We start from the raw sequence: 19,886 nt of genomic DNA on the forward strand, positions 1-19,886 counted from the left end.
TTTTAAGAGTAATATTAAATATGAAAAATAAATATTTTGAAGAAAAGAAATTACAAATACAAAAATAAAAATATTTATTGCAAATTTGTATAAAGTTTTTTTTTAAATATATATTTATAATTCTGTATGTTTTAATGGTGTATCTGCAAGCGGTAAGACTTTATCTACTTCTGCAAACCAGTCATTGTACACAGCTTTAGGATCAACCGACCAAAATCTGTGAAATGATATAGGTTCTTGAGATGCCAAATAAGCGTAAGGGTAGTCTACAGGTTGTGCCTACAACAGTTATCAAATATAAAATAGTTTAATATTATACTATCAAAAAGTAATAATCACTAAAGTATACTAAAATAAACACTACTATAATTTTGTTATTTTTTAAAATTATATATCTCATACTTTCAAAGATACTCTTGATGGTTTGCCATTGTCTTCGAAAGGTAATAAAATGATCAAGTAAAATCTAATGTGTTCTGGGTAAACTTAAACCATATTGGTTTAATGTTCAATATAAATTATGACAAAAAATTATTGCACAAAAAATAAATGATACATAATTCCAATGAAAGCCGACGCTATTATATAAATTATATAATAACTAGTGTCGATTCTTATTGGCATTATATATTATTTTTTCCTGTGAGCTGAAGCCTTTATTTAAGTTAATATTTGTTATTGCACAAACCTGATGGAACATTGGAGAATGTACACCTTCCACTCTAAGTCGCAACAAACAAAGTCCAAAGAGATGCATGTCATCGGGAGTAGTCGCAGATGGGCAAGTACATACGCCTGGTTCTACTATCAGATGAACTAAGGGAGCCGATAACACAACCCCCGCACCGCCAGTTAAGTACTGATAACCATGATGTCTGTCCCAAATACGAAAGCCGTAACGTTCGCCAATCGCGACTAAGTGCTTAGGATTGTAACACGTAAGCAAGTTTAATAAACGTACCACACTGTAATACATTAAAACCTGTTTGAAACTTAGCTCGTGACCTCAAACTCCCCTTCTCTATCGCCTTATTGAATATAAAAACAAAAGAGATAAAGTAGCTAGTCATTGAGCAAAGTTCTAACGTCTATTCTTTTTATTTTATTTCTGTATTTTATTTTGTTTAACGAGACAATGTAGAGTGAGAAGCGTTTAGCTCTTCAGTTAAATTTTGGACAGTCTTGATTTAAGTATACTTCAATTTTTCAATATCTTTTAAAAATAAAAATTATAAGTTTTACAGCTTTGTGACATTTTGCATAATTTTGGCAATTTAAAAAAATTTTTAAATGTATATAGTTGTCTCACCTGAATATAGTATCATCATCGACAATGGCAAGCCAATCGAAATTGCGTTTTTTTAGTATTTTGCTGGCTTCTTGCAAGATAGCATAAGTTTTAGCGCAATGTCCTTCGGTAGTGTTCGGGACGACGTATGCTTCCCGTAAATTTTTGTCTGTAGAAAAACAATTCAGTAATTTACAAAGACTATAAATATATCAAAAAATATATGTACATTGATCGGGCATACCAGTTGCATCACTAAAATATCCAATGTTCAAATCGTATTTGGCCCATGACTTTTTAATCACTGGGATTCTAGTTAAATGAAATTTAGCACAAGTCTTAACAGCAAAATAAATATTTTCTGGAGTTACAGAAGAACTCTGTAAAATTGAAAGTATTTATATTAACAGTTCAACAATACAGCATATTGTTCTTTTGATTAGCTAACTTACTAAAAGTATTCTTATTATTAATTAAGAACTCAGGTACAACATACACAAGAATGGAAGAATCGGGGATACGTGGCACAATCGGAAGCAGACACAATGCATAGTTTAGACACATGAGTCAATTTCACACCAGTACTACTTAAGACAAAGGTTGCGAATTCATATGATACGTCAATAGAAAAATCTGCTTTCGGTTCCTTGCCCTTAGATATTTGTTTAGACAAACTAAAATGTTAAATTATATTCTTAACTTTTGGAAAAAAATATAAAAATAAATTATGGAAATAAATCGTTATCATATTTTTATAAAATTATGTATCAATAGAGTCAATAGACAGTTTTATAAAATAAAGGAAATATTTAGAAGAGAGTAGCTTTTATTAAGTTAATTTGTGACCTACAGCCTATTTTATATCTTCAGTTAATTACTCTTCAGAAGCTATTTATGTTATGACTCTTGTAATAACTATTTAACATAATGGATATACTTCTTTAAATATAATAATTGTTCAATATAAAAATAGAATATACCTCTTTAATAGCGTAACACTCATGGCAAATCCAGACGCAATGTGCGGATACTTAAATTTTTTAGTGTGCTGCGCAAAGTGATGAATAATAGTAGGTTCACGGTCATAAAGCGCGTATCCCATCCACACATCCTGCATACAAACAAATTATCTAAAATATAAATCTAAAATAGAAATATATTCTTAAGTTTATAACAAGAGTGCAATTCACCTGAGAAGAGCTAAATTTTCCAAGAACATCCAATAGCTTTTCTAATCGAATCACAGTATTTTCTAAACAGAAGAAGAACCATTCCACATCTGGAAATTCATCTGACAAATATGTCAATAGTGGAACTATCGTCCAGGAACCTTTGATATTAAGTTTATGAGACATTATGATGTGCGGCAATTCCTATAAAAGTATAAAGATAATTTATTTAACAATAAATACAAAATAAACATAGTTATTACATACACTACAATAAAAATTTAATAAAAACTACACATAAAGAAGAAATTCTTTTGTGATCAAACGTAAACGTACTTTTTCAAGGGCATCAGCTTGTTCATAGATGTTTTTCCTCAAATAATCAGCATGGGCCGCATTGTAGCCTTCCTTTTGACTCAGTATTACTATTGTTACCTTATCGGGCTCTAAAAGTATTCTAGTTAAAATTTTGTCATATATTTAGCTTAAATAAAAAAGAAAGCAAATATTATCTTTATAACACATCTGATATCCTTATAATATCAGACAGTAGAAAATAGGTCTATTTTTTGTGGTTTGTAGTATACACATTCTTTCTCCAAGATTCCTAAGAACATCCTGAAAAATTCTTAGAAGAATAGCATTGTGTGAGGCTCGTACTTAAGATAAAAATAGATATATTTGAAATTTTACAATTCTGTATAGTAACAAAGAACAGACCTAATCTCTCAGGTAAACGAAGAAGTTTCTAGAGTAAATACCTAATGTACTCCCATATGAACTCGCGATGAATGAAACACAAACGAGAAATGTGAGATACGTTAGTTCCATTTTTATCGAACGGCGTTCGAAGTTCAATAAAAAATAAAAAGTTTATATGCGTTCTTGTCAATCTTAGTTCTATTACAGGGGTAGAGTTCTTTAAGGCAAAGCTTTGACGTTTTTCAATTTGAATTAACAATCATCTGTTCGATCGTTATTCAACAATTCGTTACATCCATCGTCAAAGTTGCATCTGATCGCTACTCAGCTGTTCACTGGTTAACTGTGCTAACTGTGCGTAAAGAACCGGCTTCGCCAATATCGACATCGGTCGTTGCATATGAATCCCACGTGAAGAAAAAACAGATTGCGTCGTCGCTCTGGGATTCGTCGAACTCGCGGGTGAGCACCAATCAGAATTCAGATTCGCTCGCTGCTCCGCTAAACACATGTTGTCTTTCAACCTTGCGTTTCTTGGCGCAAATCGAAAAAGGATGAATGAAGATCACAAGAATAATTTTTTCCAAATTTTCGTCTATCTATGAATTAAAGTTTAACTAGTAACCATTTAGGCAAGGATTTACACACCGCGGTTTCCGTGGTTGAAATGTAACGCCTAAGCGTGGAGTAAGCGGACACAATTTGTAAACAAGCTAAGAAAGTTTTGGGTTAGGCTAGGTGATCGATTAAGAGAACGCATAGGCGTCTGTATACGCGACAATTCGCGATATACGCGTGGCTTATCAGTCGTCATGATTGACTCTTACCAGTCGAGGGTGTACGAGAAGAAATTGAGATAATTAAGGTCAGTACAGCTTTAATTTCTTGACGTTTCTTTTACGCATCCTGTACGCTCTATAAAAACACTTGTTTTTATCTCTATTCGTAAAACGTTGCAGATGCATATGTGGTACTGGTTTGGTACGGATCTGAGCAATTTTTTGTTTCCGGGATATAATGTTAATACGATATGGGGTTTGGTGGCGACATGCTTTGGCTTAGCTGCCCTCGCAGTTCTGTACGAAGCCATGAAGGTCTCCCAGATCCACCTGCAACAGACTGTGATTAGACCCATATCTCGAACAACCTCGGCCTCCTCAGAAAACTCGTCCCTCCTATCCAGAGTCACGCCAAAGAACTTTAGATCATACACAAGATGGTACATTGTCATTTTCTTATCTGCTCGAAGCTCAATAAGATACAGTAAATGCAAAAAGTATTTGTACAGAGAAAATATTTTTTTAAAAAAGCTTTATTTTTAAAAAGTAAATATATTATCCAGCGAGAAATGAGTCACCAAACTGATATCAAATCGATATCGATATTTCTATGATTTCAACATCAATTTGACGTCGATTCGACATTTAATTGACCATCATTTCTTGTTGAGTAATTAACAATTTGTTTATAAAGAATAAAATAGACTGTATGTTTCTTGAAATTATATGTATCAAAAAGATGTTATTAATTATAGAAAATATATCATCTGAAAATTCGAATTTAAATGACCAAACTTCGAGAGTGTATAAGGGATCAATAAACTAAAAAGAAAGATTCTTTAAAGATATAATCGTTTTTGTTTCATTTTGGAGAAAATCGCAAAAAAAGACAAAACGTAGTTTTTATTTTTGCACTTATTTATTATTTATTTATTCACACTTATTTATTCATGTTATCAGTGCTTAATACAGATATACTTCAAAATAATCTTTTGCAGTAATATATATATATATACATACATCGCATCTTGTACAGACAGCTCTTGTTACAACTAAATACTGATATGGTCAACATAATAATGACTCGCCGATTCGGCATTTCTTTTGTCTGAAAATCAGCATGCATACTTTTGCATTTGAAGCATTATCGCTGAAAAAAAATATTCCGCTTTGAAAACAATAATTTCGAAAATTACGTTTTGTCTTTTTTTTTTGCTATTTTCTCTAAAACGAATTTTGTCAAAAATGAGCATATCTGAAGAAAACTTCATTATTGCTTTAAAAGTTTTAGAACACATTATATCTTGTACAAGCAAAAGGGAATATATACATTTACAACATATATATGACAGTTTTACAAAATATTTAATTTTTACAAAATTAATCATAATAAGTGATTTATTAAGACTGTGTATATGTGAGTACACAATAAGTAAGAATATTAAAGCCTATAACGGTCAAAGCTGGATCTTTAATGCTTAAATAATTCAATGTGAATTATATATACACTATATGTATATATACATGCATATACCATGGCTGTGTTCCAAAATTCACTGCCAGTGTTGAAAATTTACAGTTACGTATACTATACATTTTCAGCATTGGCAGTGGCTTTTAGAACTCAGCCTATATTTGTAGTCATTCGAACTGCGCTTAAAATTAATCATATTATTATACATATATCTATTGACTACATTTTGCTATTGATAACTTTGTTATAATTATTGTCCTAAATTCGTTTTCCTTAGTAATAGCTAACCGTTTTTATTTTAAGTCGTGTTAAATATGTTCTCTTAGTGGAAACTGCTCAAGATGGACACTGCAAATGTTGCATTGGTCTCTTCATACTACGCTCGGTTATATCCTGATGTTAGCTGTTATGACATACAACGCATATATCACCATCGCCCTTGTAATCGGAGCGTGCATTGGATACGGCATATTCGGTCCTACACTTATACAATTAAACATGCAATATTTTCATCGTAAACAAGCAGTTGTGGAATGTGATAAGAATTGCGAAGGTAATGCAACTTCATGTTAACGTAAGACTGTAAGAAAGTGATTATTTTACCTTATTTTTATAATCGCTCTTAGATATTGTCGCGAATCTACAGAGACGCGAATCTGCTGTCTCTATCGTTGCGGAACAATTAGTTACAGAAGCAAATATCGAGATTCACTTACAGAGAGATGCATGAGTATGACATCAATTATTATCTAGAAAAGTCTAATATTATTTAGGATATTGTTATTGTTATCATATATTATATGTATACACAACATATTTTTATACAGATGTTTTATTACAAATCATAAAGTAAAAAATACATAGTATGCACAAATTTAATATAATACTTATTTACAACTAAATTAATATCCTTGTTAAATTTCTATATATCAGATACAAGAACATGTTTTGTTATATAATTTATACAAGTTATGTATTACAGATATACAAATATATGTTATATTAGCTTTTAACATTTTTGATAATTAAAAAATTAATATTTTCTTATAAAAAATGTTTTAAAATAATGTACATAATTATGAAAATACGTGCTAATATAAAATGTGAAAATAGCTACATTTATCAAAAATATATAACTGATATCTGACAATAATGATTCCTTTTTCATGTTATTTAAAAAAAATATAAATAGTAAAAATTAATAATAATTTTAGTTCAAGATCTTTTCGAGAGTCACGTCCTTTTGTCAGTTATTCGGTTATAATATATACATTTAAATGTGGAGATCTTCAAAGAATGGATTTATATTATCCATTGCATCATCAATAACATAATCCAAAACGTTGTCCGTATCTATGCCATCAAATAAAAGTCCGTAGCACTGACTATCGACGTTATTGAAGTGCTCATATCCATATATTTGTTCGGAGCACAACCAGCAAAATAAAGATTGGCAATGTCTACATGTCATTTTATTGCAACCCTCGGTTTTGCTAATGAAAGAACGACATTTCGGGCAACTTTTCGCATTATCCTAAACAAAGTTACGCGCACAATCATCATTAGGAGCAATACTCTATTGTAGTCTTATTACGTCTATTCATTAATTTTCATATAATTGAATCTTTTATATACTTTGTTATACATACTTGTAGATATTCAGTCGTAAGGTATTTTTCAATTAATTGCATTTGACGCTTGCCATATTTCTTCTCTAACATCTGTTTCTTCTTATTACTGCTATTTTTGTACTCGTCAATGAGCTTTATAGTATCAGTCGATGTCATTTCACAGGGTGCTTGTCCATGGTACATCTGTTTTAATAAACAATTTATATATAGAGTATGTCGATATGTAGCCCTAGTTTACATCGATCGTTTAATATTCGTACCAACTAGTAACTTTCTATTACATCATCTTAATTTCAGTATGATAGTACTATTATATAATATGATACAATATCAAGATGATTAATTAAATACATGTATCATATATATGTTTGCATGCATGGATAAAATTAAAATAATTTTTAATTTAATAATTAATTAGAATAGAAAGTTGTTAGTTAGTATCCATATCAAGTGCATGATAATAACAAGTCATAGATACATACATACACATCCGCTTAAATGTTGAGACATGTCTTACCTTATGGCAATAGATGCAAAAACAGTATTTGCAGATAGGACAAATCGGTGCGGTATCGTCCAGGTTTCTGATAACCGGATATTGACAAGAAATTTGTGGACAGTATACTACATCGTCCATGGTGTCTAACGTTACTCGTAACATGATTTCTTCGTATTGGAAAAATAAGTCCGGACAGAGAGTCTTAACGTCATTACCGCTTATTTGCCGCTTGCAGTCTATCGTCGGACACAATATCTCATTAATATATTCGACAATTCTGATACGTACGTGCTTCTCCATGCAACTTTTGCAATAGACATGCCCACAGTTTTCTAATTCTATACAATTTAATCCTGTACATTCCTCGAAGCATATGTAGCAAGTATACAAGTTCTTGACGAATTGTGCTTTATGTTGCTTCTTGTCATAAGATATTAATAACCTTTTGATATCTAATAATAATGCACCATTCTGAGCCCTGGGATCGGATAACTGGATTAGGCGTAATGTGACATTATCTCGTGACGTGTGAATTAAATGTAAGAAGGAAACATCTAAGGATTCTGATACATTTAGAAAACTGAAAAGATCGTTTTGTAGGAAATTTAGCCACAGGAAGATAATCTCGTTGCCCTGGTTCTCTTCCCATATTTCATCTAATTTCTGACAAATTAAAGATATCTCCCAAGGTGACAACCAAACAATCGAAAGGCAAAATTCTGGTGGTGTTTTAGATGGATATGTGTTAGGAAGATAAATGTACATTCTGATTGGCGGTAGATGTTCTACAGAGGTACTATCGTTGGGAACCACATCGGAAAGATCACTACTAAATTTTACTTCTAGTTTTTTAAGAAGCATTGGATGTATGGTGACTGAGCATCTTGTACCCTCTTTGATTTTCACGTGGAAGAATTCTGTTTCGTCGTAAATACTAGAAATTACAGCCATTTCATCCTCTTGTCGTTGAAGATCGATATCACAAGACATCTTGATAAATGTCGGATTACTAAAATTCGAATTATTTTTATAACTATAATTATTATTAATAATGATTAATTTATTTTCAAAGAGCATTTATGTATACACAAAAAAGTATAACAAACCTTTAAAGACTGGTTATAGAAAGGTAGGAAGGTATATTTTGTTTCCACTAAATCTATAATATAAAAAGATAGATGTAAAATAATGTGCGCCAAATATATATCTATAATTACAAATACAAGCGTAAAATTTGTAAATGAGAAATTAACTAACAAATTATATAAAAATTATGTTCTGATACAAAATATAATATATGCATACGTATATCCAATAAAAATATGAAAGCGAAAAATAGAACTAACGCTTTTTCTGAGAGTCTTGTCTCGTTTTTTAATATGTGATATGAAAGGATATAATAAGACTGACAATTTCCTCTGAGCTATCTGTCTTTGCATTTATCATTTAACTTGATTTAACTTTATAATGAGAATATGTTTGGACATCACAATTTCTTATGACTACATCACAAGACACGTTACAATTCGTCGTACAATTCGATTTTTTAAATTCAGTTTTTAATTGTATGTTTATCAATTTTTAATTATATTGTATCGATTGTTATTACAATATTGAGAAGAATCCGCAGTAGGATCGAAACGTCTATTGTTACATTATATACTAATTGAATAAATTTTTTATACGCGGACATGGTGATAAACGAACTCATTTGGTGTTTCAGTGGCTACGGCAGAGTCAGTATGGCTCTATTATAACATTAAGATCTAATCCTGTAACTCACAGTTAAAGAGTTAACCATGAATCGTGAAACTAGACTTTAAAATTTGAAAATGTAAGTTAATCGGAAGCAGGATTTTTAGCACAATAATGAAGTAATATATACTATGATGTGTATCACTCTAGCACAATGCAGCGCTTACATGCAACTGGGGTACTATTTTTTATAACATTTATCGATAATTGTCGTTATATGTATTATACAGTTTTTTTGCTATACAAAATATCTGCGGACACACCTCTGCGTGATGCAAGGCTACACCCAGTGCATCTCAAAGGAAAACGCTATTAGGGCCGGGAGCGGCGCATTTATACACAATTCAATTGCACACACCACTCACATCTGTTTTTATTATTAATAATTTTTCACTGCTTTATCAATGAAATTATATTATTTTAAATTAACCAATTAGTGGGCAATTGATGTACACTCATGAGGGTCACTTCGACCAATGCCTGTCCGAACTATGTAAATTAACTTTAATCTTAGTTCAATTTACTCTTCATTTTTTTATAATTCTTAGAACTAAAAAAAGATAAAGAGTTTATTAAATGGAGATTAAAATTAAACATTGGTAAAAACGAGCATAATCTGTCGTTGATATGCGATTGGCCAATTCCAATGGACTAACCGTCGATTAAAGTTAATCGGAGTTGGTCGAAGTGGCCCTAATGATCTAGTATACTGTGTACTTGATACAGATACTAACTAATAATTTTTTATTGAATTATCTTAATTTCGGCTATACGTGTAAACATATATATACATGATATGTGTATTTAATTAATCATTTTGATGCATGTTGTACCATTATTTAATACATTATTCTTTAAATACATTGCGGAAATTAAAATATTTAATAGAAAATTACTAAGTAACACGCACACAAAATGTGTAAAAGAGTCAATTAAATGTTTTATTCCAAGATCTCGACGTTATTTCTTTATATAATCGATTAGTTTGCAGCCTCCAATTTCGTAAGTACAAGTTACAGAATTTTCGTATCAAGCAAATATTGTCATGACTTGATAAACGCCATTTTGGATTGAGAAATGGTAAAAAAATCACTATTTCAAAAATTTTTGTCGTTCTCGATATAAATTTCAAGCTGCAATAGACACATATTAATGCGTATATTTTAATTTTAGAGGATTTGCAAATCTATAAAAGTAATATATGCGATATCGTTCTATGAAAATTATTGCGTTTAATCGGTAAAATAGACTTTAGGATTCTCTTAAATCTTTTTCGGTATTGCACCTATATCTTTACCAACCCTGCAAAATTGTCTGAAATTCATGCAAGTACATTGCTTAGTAATGAGGAATAAAAGATCTGAGCACAAAGAGAAAGAAATGATTGTAACTAAACCATTCGTAGAACATGAATCGTAGTCCTACTAGGTAGGTTAACATTTACAATGTTTTAGCATAACTATGTATTAACTTTGGCTGTGTTCGAAAAGTATTAGCGCTATCGCATCATTCTATCCTAAACGTTTTACGTCTAATGAATAATGAAAGGTTCCATTTCCGCTATAAGCAAGTTTATCTTTGTTTCAAATATTAAACATTAAAATCAAATATTAAAATTAAATATTAAACAAGGACAAATTAATGGATGCATGCAGTACTACGACCGCTCACTGAGCGTTTGCCTAGCTATATATACATATAATTCCGATGCGGTTACACTAAAACATTGCTGACTCATTCTACGACTGAGTTACAACTATCTTTGTGTTCACAAGTCCTAAGAGTTGTTATCTGTTTCATATTTACATTTAAGGACTAAGAAATAGATAATTGATTTTGTGACACGATACGATAAATAAACGTCGACCTATTCATACACATATACTTCATGCTTGTATGAATAAATCGACGCTTGTTTATCGTGCCACAAAATCGCTCGTCTATTTGAGCATTAATAATCAATAATTCGTATGCACGATAAAATCAAAAAGCAATTACAACAATGGTACATGCAAAATTATATCAATATCAAAAATAAAAGTGATATTTGAGAACATTTTTCCTCTACTGCGATATATTAATGTATATCTATATTAAGTATACCTACAAAATATTACTATAATATTAATTGTTTAAAAGTTCATAGGAAATTTAAAAAAATGATGATTGCAGCTCGCAAAACCATCGCGTTTTACATCAAATTATAAATAATATCTTGCATATTCTAAAAGATGATGCTTTAATGTACATGCAATGTTTGCTCGAATTTGTTAAGTATTCCTAATTTTGAAAATGGCTAATGATGATAAAATATTTGCGGCATCTTATGTTAATGTATTATACTTAGTTATCAATTAAAAATATATTTAAAAAATATGTTCTTATAAATAAATGATAATTTGCAGAAAATGGACAACAAAAATGAAATAATACGATCAGTCTTAAATTTCGCAGTTGACAATTAAATTTAATCGGTTGATAAAATTAACCGGGGACACTAGCCTTTAAATTAATCGAAGTAATTTTATAACAAATCGAAAGATAAGATAGTGTTGAAAATAGCATTGTCAGCACCACTTGTCTCGAATCTCGTATTCAAAATCAGATGGAGAAAAAAACAATTATTATAAAAAAAATTACATTAACAAATTATATTTGAACAATTCGACTAATTGACCAGTACGATTGATGAATACTTTTTCTGTTCAAAATTTTGGAATGATTTCTAGCTTCGTAAACATAAAGCTTTACGTCTGTGTCAGGCCAGAATACATATCAGATTACGTGTTGAAAAATGAGATTGAAGATTGAAAGATTGAAGTTGATTAATCAGAACAAAAGAAACCAAAACTTCTTTGTCCTCATTGATGAAATTTCAATCTTTAATCTTTAATCTTTAGGCTCAATCTTCAATGCATAATCTGATTCCGGCCTCACACTATGCATTATATTGGAAATTGAAGATTGTGAATTGAAGATTATAAAATTCAGCCAATCAGAATAAAATTGATTAAAATTAAAATGATCTGAATGGTTGAATTTTAATCTTTAATTCGCAATCTTCAATGCGAATACGTATAAGTGTGATGCGAACTTTAGACTTTCGACGAACGCGCTATCAGCATCTTTATTATTTATCAAATGAAATAAGGATTCCGTTTTACCATGATGCACATTTTACTTTTGTTCACCGAATATTAAAGAATGAAATAATTAATACATCATGCGTATTATACGTGAAACGGAATGTGCTCAAGAAAACGCAATTTTTAGTAGATTCAAATCCGGTCATATCGTATATTTTTAACACGGGGACTTTAATATAAAGAAATAATTTGGAAGGAAATGTAATGTATTTGTTCAAGAACACTATTTAAACAACAACGCATTAACGTAAATATTATTTAAAGAAACATATTAGGTGTAGTAAAAAGTCATCGCGTTTTTTTAAAAAACATCTATCAGTAAAAACCGCAATTACTTTCTTACCAACAATATAAATATATCTTAATAGAGTAAAGTTTCAGCTTTAAAAATCTCTTTTTTAAATTATACGATACGACAATTTTTAATGGAGTTATGAGCAATTAAAGTCAAAATAATTCTTTTATTTAATCCGCGATAACTCAGTAATCAAAAGTCGTAGGAATATTAAAAAAAAACGATTTTGTAGGGAAAGTATCAAGCTTTCACGATAGGTAATCGAAAATTTTCTCAAATTCGTTTTGGACACGTTACAAATCCACAAAGTGAGAAGAAAATTTTTCGTCTTTTTCAGCTCGTAGTTTTTGGTATGTAAAAATTATCAAACTCATATAAACTTAAAAAATGTGATAAGCTTTTAAAAGTAGAGATTTCAAGCTTTAAAACCCTTTTTTTAAATTTGAATTTCATTCATTATTGACGAAGATATTATATATACAACTTTGAGCTAAAAAATACGCGATGACTTTTTACTACACTTAATATATAAAGAAGTTATTTTTAAGCAAGGGGATACTACAGTCAAACTTTTTAGCGCAATATATAAACATTGAAATGAGAAGAAAAAATAAGGTATAGCTCATGATTAGACCTGTTATTTCTTTCTGTTTAAAATTTGATAACAAAGACTATATGGATAACCGCGGATCGAACGAAAAGTTAAATATGAAAGAAATTTTTGAAAAATTTGTGGGGAATCATGTTAACAACATGTAAAGGTATCTTTTTAAGCTGAAGGTTGATGCTTATTTTCAGCATCAAAACAAGTCACAACTGATATTTGTCAGTTTTGATTACATGTTCTACTTTGATGCTAAAAATAAGCGTCTAGCATCAAGCATGAAATTGTACCTTAACCCAATACATTGAGTGCTTTCCATTTGATAACACAAGTTGACACAAGTATCATTATATCTTTGTCACTCTCTCTGAATGTCAAGAAGTTTGTCATCAAATGAAAAGCACTCTTATAATAGTAACGTTAATTTAATTAACGTTACTATTAATTAATTACAATTCATAATTAATTCATCTCTTCTTTATGTTTAAAAACTTTATGTTTATCATTAATGTAACGTTACAATTAATTATATATATAGTAATATCGCAAAATAATCTTTTTATTTTGTGAATTATATCTCATCATGTGCTAAAGAAGATAATACACAGTTAATTAAAAGTGTGTTTCGTTTCACGTATGACGCGCGTGATATATCACTTTAATCCTTGTTATTCGACGAACATTAAAAAAGGCTCAAATATTGCATCATCCCACGACTTTCTCTTGACTTAAGAGAAAAAAATTTGTTATGAACGCTAATCTTATTAGCCATATAACGGAAGTTTCATTTGCAAATATAGGGATCGCAAATTATACTTGCAGGTGTAACAAATATTCTTTTTTATACTCGCTACAAAAATTATTTGCAACAAATGCGAAATATTTGTCAAATATGCAAATTTGTTTGCTATAAGCAGCAAATAAATTTGACAATTAAATTTTGTAATCCCTTTGCGTTTACAGCAAAATCATTTTTCTCTGTGTGGTGTGTTCTTTCGGATGCGCACGCATCATGCGTGAAACAAATGTATTAATTTCGATTAACATTAGAAGAACCGGTCAAATTGGCTCCCACAGTTTTTTTCTAGATAGACAATTAAATACAAAATCCAACCATTTTATATAATTGAAAATTTTTTTTACTAAAATTAAGAAAATGAAAAATGATAAAAAGTCACGAAAGGATAGCCACGTGGAAGCAAAATTAAAAAAAAGTTATATTAGTTTGAATTTCGCGAGGAGCCAAATTGGCTACCTCGGTCCTTTTAGTGTTGAATCTATTATTAATTTGTTTTTTTATTACAACATTATAATTTAACTATATTTCAAGATTATAATTAAATATTATATTATAGATATTAGGTATATTTAATAATATAAACAAATAAAGTTTTGTGTAAATCTCCGATTTTTAGTACATGTGTGTCCGGTCACTGAAAAGTTTATATCTTATTCTGTATATTCCATTTTTCAAGCTTCGTGCCGATAGAAATGTTTACTTGTATATTTACACAATATATCACTAGTATCGATTTTTATATAAATTAACTTTAATCTCGATTCAAATTATTCTTCATCTTTTTCTAAACTCTAGAACTAAAAAAAAAATAATAATAAATAAATAGTAATAAGTTAAACTGAAATTAAAGTTAAGCTACGCGTTGGTAGAAATAAACATAGGTAATTCTAAGAACTGGAAAAAAGGCCGTAAATTAAATCAAGATTAAAGTTAATTATATTAACATAAATGGACAGAAACACATGTTAATTCAATCTCACCGAAAAAAGAAGCTCACTCAGAGGATATTCAGTACTGGCATTCCAAATTTCCCAGAACTTTCTGAGATACAACTGATGATTGTTGACCTGAGACAGTGTAAATAAGATAGCGTGGAATTTGAATCCTTTTTCAGCAAGAATTTGTCTGCACAATAGGAAAACTCGTGCGCATGTGTGAAATAACTTGATTCATTGACGGAGCAGACCAGTATGGGTGCCTATAGGGGCTCCTGTCCACGTGTACAGTCGTGGACAGAATAATTGCACTACGTTTTTTTTTTCAGCGAATCGATTTTTTCACAACTTTGTTTTCAATAAGTTTCGGAATGCAATCTAGATAGAATGCAATAAGTATCGGAATGTAGTCTTATGGAGCCAAAAATAAGAATCAATTGCTCGATAACCAGGCACTCTGAAACTCATTGAAAAGACGTGTTACAACTGTTCTATCTACGACTGGACTGTACTACTGATGGGTGATATATGCCAGTTGCTAACATTGTAAAAGAGAAGCAACCCCCAATCCCCCACCACGAGATGGAACTCCACCAGCGCTACCATGTCTGGACAATTCAAATCATAGTATAAGAATAAGAGTTTTTATTTCATCGATTAATCAATCGCATTACGTGCAAATGTAGCTTTTACATAGATAAAGTTGCAATACGTTTAATACAAGATAAAGTTCTATATTGTTTTCCATTTACACATAAGTGAAACTGAGAGGCTGCGCACAATGAAAGAAATGGGGAGCAGGAAACAGAATGAGAATTTCAACCTATCAGAAATCATGTATTGTGGAATACACAGTTTCTGATTCGCAACCCCTAAGTCTAAAGTGAGCCGAGTATTTCCACATAGATGTCTATACTAGTACTAAATTGCTAACTTCTTAGTTGATTCACCGACAAGATATTATTAAAGACTGACATTCTTACGGGAGTTGGCGTCCTTGAGGATATTGAAGTAATTAAGAGTTAAAAACTGAAAATACTTTGCAAGTATGCATATTTATTTATAGAACATTTATATAATAAAAAATCATGAATTTAATAATGTATGAACCAAATATTTATATTAATAATAGCAAATTTATATCAATTGTCGATAATGTCAGCATTCTTCAATTACCTCCGGGCCCTTGGGGCCCTTTTTACACCGTCGAAAATTTGCCCAGGGTTGACAGTCTTTAATAGTATCTCATCGGTGGTTGATTTAATCGGCGGCGACAGTTATGTGATATGTATGTGTACAATATGTGTATGTATGGACAAAATGATTGGAACGGCTATTTAATAAACTCAATCGGATATTCGGCCATTTACAAAATTGACCAATCATCTTCGAGTACATCTTCTCTTCTTACAGTTGAATGAGAGGGGAATATTCTAAAGTGATTAGTCAATTTTTACAGATTATGGTATACGGTTACCACCAATATAAACGCTCCCTAAATTTTTGCTCTCTCTATCTATGGACTGTTCATGAGGTTGAAGGGTTACAACTGTGAAACGCGAAACATGGACAATATTCATAGTCCGTTTTTATTTTAAAACTGTCTTAAATATAATGTCTTAAGATATTAATACAGAGTTCTCGGATTGACTTACATCTTAAGTTTGTACTTAAGGGCGATATTCATAGTCGATTCTTACATTCAAGACCGTCTTAAGTACAGTCTGAAGATGTTACGAATACTCCGATGTTAAAAATGAGCATCAAACGTCGGCATGAAAAGGCACCTTAAACCACTTTAACCAACTGATCGACGATTAGTCCATAAAAATTGTATTTGTTATTTCATTTAGTGACAGATACAATTGGCCAATTCCAATAGACTAATCGTTGATTAGTTAAGCAGAATTGACGTAATGCATCCATAGAATGACTATGCAAATGCGTGCCGTCGTGTGTTATATCACCTCTTATGGCGGGAAAAATATGCGTTACTGCGCATATCACGCACTTGTATCGAATGTGATTGAATGATTAAACTTGACGATTTATTTTAAATCGCGTGTCAGTATAATCTAAAATTCTGCATTTTAACTTTCGACGAATCTCGCAATGTCTGATGTTTGAATCAAAGTACGAAGAGTTAAACAAGTAATGCAAGGTTATCCACAAATTTTTACATAATGGGAACATTTCACGGAATTATCTACGAGAAATTTACACGCGGAATTACTTACAGAATCTTTGCATCAGATTCTTACTTTTTCAATCGATAGATGCTTGATTTTCGCATCAATATCTTGAGAAATATCTTGAAATATCGTTCCATTCGATATAGAAATATTTGTAGTTTAACTTCGTTCCCAGTAATGCACCTTTAGTTATTTCATGTCATGTGCGTGACTCGAGATAAAATTATTTAAAAAAAAATGTACAGCTTATCATTTCTTGTACGATTACACAAGTGCATCTCGATGTTCAGTTTGCTGAAGAGAATGACGCACAATACATTTCTGGGCCGTTCCGCCTATGTTAATGGATCCTACGAGGTAAATACATTTGATAATCGCCTTTTTTCTTGTCTCATAATTTTCTATTTTAATTTATTGCATTCATTGAAAAATTGAAAATTTTTATTATAATTAAGAAGAGATAATTTATTTTAGTGAGATGCTTTGCATAAAATCTAAAAGTTTAATTTAGAAAATATTCTAGTTACATTACTTAATATATGTATTATATGTATATATATATATATACATATATATAGCTACATTATTTAATTTTATTACAATTATTTTTCAACATTTAATTTTAATTTGATTATTTTTTTTATATTTTTAATTTACATTCATTTTTTAAAAATTAATGTAACTCAAGCTTATTTGTGTTCTATATAGTGGAGAAGTATTATGATTATTTAATGACTGTTGCATTTTTCTTCAAAGAAAGAACATTAATATATATAACGTATATAAATGAAACATTTATTTATAAATAGAATAAGTATATATATTATTTTTTTAGGAAGCCATAAAAGCATTAAGTCTTACTTTACAAAGCAATACTGCTTATTTACAATCTGTTAAAAATGTAAATGATTCTACGAAATTGAAGGAAGTAGAAAAATATTTACTCAGGTAAGGAAGTTATCAGTACTTTAACATTAATAATTAAAATTAAAATTTAAGTAGATTATTTTGTTTATACTTCAATGAATATTTATTCCAATAATGAAGTTAAATCTTTATGCCCCTGTTCTTTCCCATTAAGAACTGCTTAAAAAACATACATTAAATATAAATTTTGAATTAAAGTTTGCTTTTTTGATATAATTTTATATCTATTAATTTCAAGTCCATTATTACAGATCTGGTATTACTTTAGAGCAATTGAATAGTCTGTCTGTCATCCATGTGGCAGGTACCAAGGGTAAAGGTTCGACATGTGCGTTTACGGAGGCGATTCTGCGACAGCATGGCTTTAGTACAGGCTTCTTCAGCTCGCCGCATTTGGTGTCCGTGCGGGAACGCATTCGGTTAAATGGAGAACCTATCAGTAAAGCACATTTTACTCGTTTCTTTTGGAATGTATATCAACGTCTAGAACAAAAACGGGAATATGAGTCTGACATGCCAACATACTTCAAATTCCTAACGATTCTCACATTCCACGTGTTCCTGGAGGCAAATGTTGATGTAGCAATTGTTGAAGTTGGAATCGGTGGCGAACTAGATTGTACCAACATTCTGCAGAATCCGATTTGTGTGGGTATAACGAGCCTTGCTCTAGAACATACCTCACTGCTGGGCAATACTCTAGAAGAGATCGCTTATCAGAAGTCGGGAATTTTCAAACCCCATGCGATAGCTTTCACAGTGCCGCAACCAGAATCGGCGATGCACGTTCTACAGAAACGAGCCATAGAAAGAAGATGCCGTGATTTGCGAATAGTTTCCACGACCGAAGGTTGTAAGTGGAACGATGTTTTCTCGTTGGCAGGCATTGATATTAAAAGTGTGCAGCAACAGAATGCTTTATTGTCGATCAGCATAGCACACGAGTGGATGAAATCACGTTACAATCAATCTATTGTAAACGATAAATACATCAATGGTTTTTACAATCTCCAAAGCGAAAAGAATAATTTATCACAAATTATTTCTCCAAGTAAAGTTGCGACTGCATTGATGAACTGCAAATGGCCAGCTCGCATGCAAATTCTAAGGACTAGTGTGGCAGATTTTTTTTTGGATGGTGCGCATACGATCGATAGTATCGTTAATTGTGTATCATGGTTCAAAAGAGTCAGTCGGGGAACCTCTAGTAAGTTCCTAATATTTAATATCAGCGGTGATCGAAATTCTCTGGAATTACTAAAACTGCTGAAACCTTTGAATTTTGATAGAGTTTATTTTGCTCCAAATTACTCTGGAATAATTAGCGTGGAGGATTTATCAAATTATATGCTACTCGATGAACAGAGAAGGAAATGTAAAAAACACTGTGCGTTGTGGGGTGATAACTCTGTGTCGAAGAATACCGTTGCTGAAGTACTCTATGACATTAAGAAACATATGTCATCGCAGATGGATAATAACGATAAAGTAGAGGTACTTGTAACGGGATCGTTACATTTGAATGGCACGGTATTAGCTATTCTGGATCCTAATTTGTCAATGACTAGTGATTTTTAATCTAATATAAAATAATATTGAAATTTGACCTGTTAAGATGTTTACAACCATGACGAAGTAATTTTTGTGAGAAATACAAGATCTGACATATTAATACGTCTATATATATATAT

At 30.9% G+C, this 19,886-nt stretch overlaps 4 protein-coding genes across 6 annotated transcripts in view; 2 read left to right on the forward strand and 2 right to left on the reverse strand.

Moving 5' to 3' along the window:
* LOC108751982 (beta-1,3-glucosyltransferase-like) overlaps nt 1-3,947 on the reverse strand; it is a 28,021-nt gene extending 24,074 nt beyond the window's left edge. For 2 of the 3 annotated variants that reach the window (XM_018492504.1, XM_018492502.1), the window contains exon 1: nt 689-849. In XM_018492504.1, coding sequence (XP_018348006.1) covers nt 689-762 — 74 coding nt within the window. In that variant the 5' untranslated portion in view covers nt 763-849. Of the gene's footprint in view, nt 1-114; nt 280-688; nt 966-1,309; nt 1,458-1,532; nt 1,669-1,784; nt 1,963-2,268; nt 2,400-2,478; nt 2,662-2,793; nt 2,904-3,218 lie in introns of those variants that run through there. The other variant, XM_018492505.1, reaches the window with a different exon arrangement.
* On the forward strand, nt 3,943-6,216 carry LOC108751986 (probable low affinity copper uptake protein 2). The gene is made up of 4 exons (XM_018492514.1): nt 3,943-4,024; nt 4,119-4,378; nt 5,739-5,965; nt 6,039-6,216. Exons 2-4 carry the CDS (start codon nt 4,119-4,121, stop codon nt 6,140-6,142), a joined length of 591 nt encoding a protein of 196 aa, XP_018348016.1. The 5' UTR covers nt 3,943-4,024; the 3' UTR covers nt 6,143-6,216.
* A 438-nt stretch (nt 6,217-6,654) lies between these two features.
* LOC108751980 (E3 ubiquitin-protein ligase RNF14-like) lies at nt 6,655-15,505 on the reverse strand. Its single transcript, XM_018492493.1, has 5 exons — nt 15,122-15,505; nt 8,649-8,701; nt 7,561-8,551; nt 7,062-7,226; nt 6,655-6,946 (listed from the first exon to the last, which is right to left on the reverse strand). Exons 3-5 carry the CDS (start codon nt 8,530-8,532, stop codon nt 6,686-6,688), a joined length of 1,398 nt encoding a protein of 465 aa, XP_018347995.1. The 5' UTR covers nt 8,533-8,551; nt 8,649-8,701; nt 15,122-15,505; the 3' UTR covers nt 6,655-6,685.
* Nucleotides 15,506-17,057: 1,552 nt separating this feature from the next.
* On the forward strand, nt 17,058-19,825 carry LOC108751979 (folylpolyglutamate synthase, mitochondrial-like). Its single transcript, XM_018492492.1, has 3 exons — nt 17,058-17,625; nt 18,104-18,216; nt 18,447-19,825. The coding sequence occupies exons 1-3, from the start codon at nt 17,506-17,508 to the stop codon at nt 19,771-19,773; spliced, it is 1,560 nt and encodes a 519-aa protein (XP_018347994.1). The 5' UTR covers nt 17,058-17,505; the 3' UTR covers nt 19,774-19,825.
* The last annotated feature ends 61 nt before the right edge of the window (nt 19,826-19,886 follow it).

This window comes from Trachymyrmex septentrionalis, unplaced genomic scaffold (assembly GCF_001594115.1).
Source record: "Trachymyrmex septentrionalis isolate Tsep2-gDNA-1 unplaced genomic scaffold, Tsep1.0 scaffold53, whole genome shotgun sequence".
NCBI lineage: Eukaryota > Metazoa > Arthropoda > Insecta > Hymenoptera > Formicidae > Trachymyrmex > Trachymyrmex septentrionalis.